General features: G+C 33.2%; 1 protein-coding gene across 1 annotated transcript; it reads left to right on the top strand.

Annotated features, from left to right (window-relative positions):
- Positions 1 to 517: 517 nt before the first annotated feature.
- Positions 518 to 6,280, top strand: LOC107297366 (DNA mismatch repair protein Msh3; the record flags this gene model as incomplete). The annotated part of the gene is given in 3 exon segments (XM_015826729.1): positions 518 to 647; positions 1,490 to 1,664; positions 5,318 to 6,280. Coding segments are annotated over 3 exon segments (435 nt in total), but the record flags the coding sequence as incomplete, so codon positions are not given.
- Between the last annotated feature and the right edge of the window lie 609 nt (positions 6,281 to 6,889).

Below are 6,889 nucleotides of genomic sequence, written 5' to 3' on the forward strand. Positions count from 1 at the left end.
TCTAAGATTCTTATTTTGGTTACTTTTTCGCTAACAATTGGAAAAGTTTTCAGATGTTGAGATGCTCAAAACAGGAACTTGTGTACATGGAATGCAATTTAATAATATCACTGAAATTATATTTATAGACTTAATTGTAATACAAAAGTGCCCCCACTAACAATTTACCCACCTTGTATGAAAGTGAACGGCTGGTACAAATGGGTCATGTTGCTTCAGGACTTAGTTAATGACAGAAGTTCTGTTAGAAGTGAAGGGTGCAATTATACATTCTTCTCATAACTGAAAATAGAGGAAGGAATTTGTCTTCTGTATAACTTGGGATTAACTTGCAAAATGAATGATCAATTTGGGCCCCATCTTACAATGTATAAAAATTCTAAATATTAATGTATATTAAGGAGCATTTAGGACAAAACTAAAACATCATATTTAGTTAAAGGAAAATGATAGGTTATCAGCTTGCTGATAGTTGATGATATACTTTCAAATTTTAAATATATATTTTCCCCTCTAGGTTGGTTCATTGACACTATTTGTTACCCATTATCCTCCACTGTGTGAGTTGGAAAGAGCTTATCCGATCCATGTTGGGAACTATCATATGTCTTTTTTAGTGAATGAAGATTATAGTAAACCAGAAGATGGTATGACATCAAATTTACTAGACTGATAACTTGTTCTCAGCAATTCCTTAAAGCTATTTGGTTATCTATGTCAGAGTTCCCCAACCTTCCTGGGTTGGCGGCCTGGGGGAGGGGAGAAAGATTTTGTAGTGGGGTAGGTGTATGTTCATGAGTGCCCACTACATTCATGGTGACATTCACGTGAGTGGGTCGCAAGTGCACACAACGAGGCTCGCACAAGTGGGGCCGTGAGCACCTGCAATGAGGCTCACGTGAATGGGGCCGTGAGCACCCTTGACGTGGCACTGTTCATGCAGTCCACAAATGCGAGTGCACTGGCCGGCCACTTACAGGTTGGGGACCCCTGGTCTATGTCTTAGTTTCAGTCATCTCAGTAGGAGTTAGGAACAATTAATATGATTTAAAATTAAATTAAATTCAATATTTAGCAATAGAATTAGAATGACTGAGTACTAGTTGTCTATGGTGGGTAACAAGGATGTCCAAAACTGAACATTCAGAAAAATCCCAGAATTCTGTTTCTTCTCTGAGTGATATTTTGGCTTAGTCCTTATTCAGAAATTAATTCTCTGTTCTTAAAGGGATCCTAGTATTCCTGATATGTTTTGTCCTAAACCTCATAACAATTCCTAAAGCTCTTTCAGTTTAGAGGATCAGGTTCCATAAAACTGCCAGACAATGTCTAGAATAATTGAATCAACATGATCCAGAGAAGAAATTGAATTTTTTGGAGTTCTATTTGTAAAACTTTGGGATTTGCAGATATCTGATTAAAAATAACTTCAAAAACGTACTGAAAGAGTTCATTATAAAGTGATAATAAGTACACTTTTTCTTTTTAGATTTTGAAGAACAAAATAATCTTGACTGTGTTACTTTCCTTTATCAAATAACTAAAGAAGTTGCTGCAAGAAGCTATGGTCTAAATGTTGCTAAACTAGCAGGCGTGCCAAAAGAAATTCTTAAAAAAGCTGCTTATGAATCAAAGGAACTAGAGAGATCAGCTAATGTGAAAAGGTTAGATAATAGATTGGCTTGCTTTGTTCTGTAATACAGTATTTGTAAAGGTCAAGGAGAAATGCAACTCAGAAGTGTGCATGTATGTTTATGCACTTGTCTGTGAGAGGAGTTGTACATATTTGCAAAATAAAGGGAACTAATTTTAGAAATAGATAACTCTATATTTCTGTTAATGTAATTTTGTTTGCTCTAGGCTTTTCTGAAATGTGATTTCTGGCTTGCATGTATGTGTGATGGGGATACATGCAAATCCACATTATGTACAGAACGGTATAACTTGTAGACATTTACTGAGAATCTCTAGGATTGGTTTCAAGTGAGGTTAGCAGCTCCCGGTGTTAAAAGCTGAGTATCATGCAGATTTTTGCCTGTGTTTTCAATCTACTTTTTCTCTGATAAAATGCCTTCAGTACAAGTTTGATTTCTTCTCAGATAAACATGGTATGTGATATAAAGATTCCCCACTTTAATTCCTATAGTTAGAATGTAGTATTTATGCATTGACAAACATTTCTCTATCCAGCTCCCATGATTCCCAGCAATATAAATGTCAAAGTTTAAAGCCTTTTCAATTTAATTTTATTAACAGTATTGTGAGGAAAATATGAAAGCAGAATATATACTACTTTATTTAAACTAGAACTGGGTAGTAAACAGATTGTGCCTTTGTTACATATAAAAAGTTTAAATCAAGTAGGATTAAAAATAGTCTTTTGCATTATCATAATACTGATTTTTTTGGGGGGAGTCAACTTTTCCATTAGAGAAGTTTTCCAATGTGTTTGCCATCATATGGAAATATTTATAATTTAGTGTTTTAATCCTTATTAATATCTTTTTTTAATCTCTTTGCTACATTTTCCCAATCTTCAAGATAGATTTTCTACAATAATCTAGAAAAGAGTAACAGCCTAGAAATACATAGAACTAAGATATTTCTATATTAGAGATAGATCTTTAATACAAAAGAATGAATAGCTGACCAGAAAAGGGCTTGATGACAATATCCCCTTATTTTCAGATCACATGTCAATTGTTCCAAGGTAAACAATAAGCTTAGGACATGATCACCCTTGAGCGGTGGGGCTGAAATAACCTGAAATAGTTCCATAGTGGTCATGAAGTTCTGAGCAACTTTGGACCCAAAAAAAGGACCCAAGTCCTGCAGCATTAAAAACTTTAGAAATACCAGCCACACTTCCCTGGTACAACCCACCTTCTCATCACATTGTAATGTAATATAATGCCAGTACTTTATTTTCTGTAATGACAGTATTGTTGCAACTTGTTGCTATTTTATTAATCCTAGTATCTTCTGTGAGAGAATTTGGGAAAGAAAAAAATACACATAAAAAGCAAACAATTGAATGGGAGAATTTAGTCTTTGCAAACAGTTGTAATCTAATATGTTTTGATAAGCAGGTCAGTGTGTGTAATCAGTTGTCATGTGCAGAAGAAACACTAGAATATACAGTTACCTTTGATAACAGTAGAAAAAAAATATAACACTTTAATACTTTTTAATTGATTAGTCCAGTAGAAACGTTTTTAATATTTTTATTGTTTTTTAAAATAGTAACAGAAAAGAAAAAACAAGATACAAAACACAAAAATACATAATAAAAATACATGTGCTTAAAAATAAGTGAAAAAATACAACAAAAAATATAAAGTTTAATATGTCATTACAGTAAACAGTTACAATTCTATATATAATTATCGAATGCAAACATTTTGCAAGTAGGTATGTGTGAAATGAAAAAGTATATTCATTTCTATTATGTAACTATCATGCTTTTTAACCTACCGTATTTTGTATAAACGAATCCCATATTTTATTATACAGTATATTATACAAAGTTTATTTCTATAAGCAATCTGCTCATAAGTAGCAAATGAAATCAACTCTTTAATCCACTGAATACATGTGACCATACGTACATCTTTCAGTATGGCAGAACCAGTCTTTTAGCTACAGTAAGGCACAGAGAATCCATTTTTGTTGTCCAGTTGTCAAGTTCCATAGACTAGATATATAATTCAAGAAAGTATTATCCTCTGAAAAATTTAGCTTTTGTCACACAGTCACATTTATATCATCCACTATTTTCTCCTCAAATTAATAAGTATAGGACATTGTAAGAAATATGTTGTAAGGAAGTATTGACCTTACATCTCCAGCAAAATGCTGTCCTAGATAATCCTTTTCTATACAAGTGTAATAGAGTCCAATAATTTTTTTAAAGTATTTTTTGTTGTATAAGTCATAGTTTAAGCTCTATTGACACTCTTGCTAGAGAAGTTAGGACACTCTCCTGTTGGTCTAGGTCAGGGGTAGTCAACCTTGGCTCTTTTATGAGTTGAAGTCCACAAGTCATAAAAGAGCCAAGGTTGACTACCCCTGGTCTAGGTAATATAGGTTAACAAAAAAATAGTATGCAATTGCAGCAATAAAACAATATAATAAACACTATAAGACATTTCCTAATAGTAGCACAACCATAATATAACGATAGTCCTCAATTAATGACAGTAATTGGGATTTGAATTTCTAAGTAATGCAGTCATAAAGTGTGATGGCATGTGAATCCATCGCTTAGCAATGGCAATCCTGACAGTTCCCATTGCTGTCATTAACTGAAACCCGTTGTTTCTCAAGTAAAGACACATCCTGATCCAAGCCGTTTCTGCTTTGGTCCCTTCCAGATCTGAGCCTCAGTAAGGTAAGGGATTGACTCCTTTACCTCCCCTTGAACTCCCCTCTTGCCTATCTCCCCCAATCTCTTCCCTTTTGGCTGCCTGCATACCTGCTGCCATTCACACTACAGTGTGCATTACTTTTATACTAGCCACGGCTTCTTTCATAAGCTACCAAGGCCTTAGTTTACACTCCGGTTTGAAGGTCCATTTTTTGCAACTAGGGCCGTCTTTCACAAAAGAAGGCTATGGGTGGGATGTGAACACAAGGCCTTGGCTGCACCAGTGAGAAAGAACGTAGCACAAAAGTAGGGTCTGTGCAGGACAGTAGTGATGCATAGTGTGGCAGGACGAACTGGCAGCAGCAGGTAGGTGGTCATAAATGTCATTCAGTGTCATCGGTAACTTTGAACAATCACTGAATGTATTGAAATTAAGCAAGAACTACCCATAAATAATAGTGATTAATAAGAAAGGAGGTTATTCTGGCTTATAAAGATCTGTAAAAAGAAGAGTTTTAAGGAGCTTTTTAAACTTTAGGAAATTTAAAGATACATAGTATTAGAGAAGAAGTTGATTCCAGAGAGTAGGAGCTAAATGGAAAAAAGTGCTAAACTGTAAAGTGTTAATTTTAATACGAAGGAAAACTAATTGATCTTAATTGCACTATGAAGCTGAGCATGTGCCCTTTTAATTTAATTTTAAGTTAACTTTTAAATTAATGTAAGACTATTTTAGTGAATTTTCTGCAGAGATTTTGGGGTTTTTTATTGCAGCTTCCTTCTGATACAAAGCATGCTATGTTCATCTTGCATTATCAAGTAGGAAAGTATATTACTGTGTTTATCATTTATTGTATATAAATATTTTCTCCATATGAAATAAGAGTGGAGATACTTACATGTTGATTGCTGATGGGTTAATACTTTTTAATATTGAACTTTGTTTTTTAGAAAAAGTTTGATGTGTTTTGCAAAACTATGGAACACCGACGACATTGAAGAACTTCGAAGATGGAAATGTCTGTCTGAAGTAGATAATGATTTCAACCAATTTAAAAATTCCACAGAACTCTCCAACTAAAAATGAAAATAGCCTACAAGGTTTAATAATATCTCACAAAAAGAAATAGATGTGAATAAAGTAAAATTGTATATCATTTATGGATGTAGTGATAGATTTTTAACAACAATGCCTGTTTCGCATAATCATTTTTGGTATTTAATTTCTGTAAACTAACTTCAAGAACGAGTTATACAGAATGGAGTACATAAGCTAAAATGGTATAGCTGTTAAGAGCTCCTAGTATCCCCACTCAAATTAAAAGCAGCTTAAAGAGCCTTTCATCTCATTCTGTTTTCATAATGAAAATTACACAATTTTCACCTAGATTGGCATTTGTGGAGTGGAAAGAAATGAGCAGGTAATCAAAAGGTATTTCTGTGTTTTTTCTCCTCAGAATAACAGCTTAATGGAGGAGTTTGTTTAAGAAAATACATGGAATATAGAGGTTCTTTTCCCCTAGTATCATGGTGTTTTTACTTTTAAAGCAAGTATACACCATTTCACAGAGTTTTTGTCACCTTGTCAGACTCTTGTAGCTAGAAATCATTGCAAAATATATTTTATGTAATATCATCTTGATACAGTCATGGCCAATTATGAAAACAAAAAATGGTCCACATTGCATTATTTAATATCAGTGGATGTTTTTGTACTAAACTTCGAATTTTTCAAATTGCTTCTTAAAATCTGTTGACTTTATATGCTGAAAATAAAAATATTATTACATTTTTCTATATTATGTCTCAAGACATCACATTTCTCCTGCCCAAAAACTATATATCTGAGAAGCTTTTTCCTATTTGATGGATAATTATGATTGTTGATGGAAATATGAAAATTATGTAACTATAAATTATATTAAAATAAATTTCTATTTATACCTAGCTGTGAAAGATGTGTTCATTTCTAAAACAACTAAAATAGCAGAAGAATAAATTATTTCTTTGTATTTCACAGATGCAAAAGAATTTCTTATAGAATAGCACAGAATGAAGTTTTCATATTTGATATTACTATTCTTTTTGAAAAAGTAAATTGGTCTTTGTGCTTCCTGCAGAATAATGTTTAGATTAGAGTTAGCAATTTTCAATTAGTCACAGTTACAATTAATCAGGAAAGTGGCAGGATGGGTGGGAAGCCTGGGTGGATGGACGGACGGACAGACAGATACAGATCCACAGAATGAGAGACACAGATAGGATAGAGATAAATATATAGACAGATACAGATAGAAGATAGATCGACAGACAGATAGACAGATAGAATTATTGATAGACAATATAATGTAATATTTTCCAATGAAATGCAGAATTAACAATACAAGTATGCTTGAATACATATGGGAATGGTTTGAACTTTCAAATGGCACTCTGTACAGTCTTCTAAGATCAAAATGTAAACTGGAAAGTTCTAATACCCATTTTTTTTTTACAGTCTTGCCCATAATTTGCTAATGGTGT

This window comes from Protobothrops mucrosquamatus, unplaced genomic scaffold (genome assembly GCF_001527695.2).
Source record: "Protobothrops mucrosquamatus isolate PMUCROS unplaced genomic scaffold, P.Mucros_1.0 scaffold3260, whole genome shotgun sequence".
NCBI lineage: Eukaryota > Metazoa > Chordata > Lepidosauria > Squamata > Viperidae > Protobothrops > Protobothrops mucrosquamatus.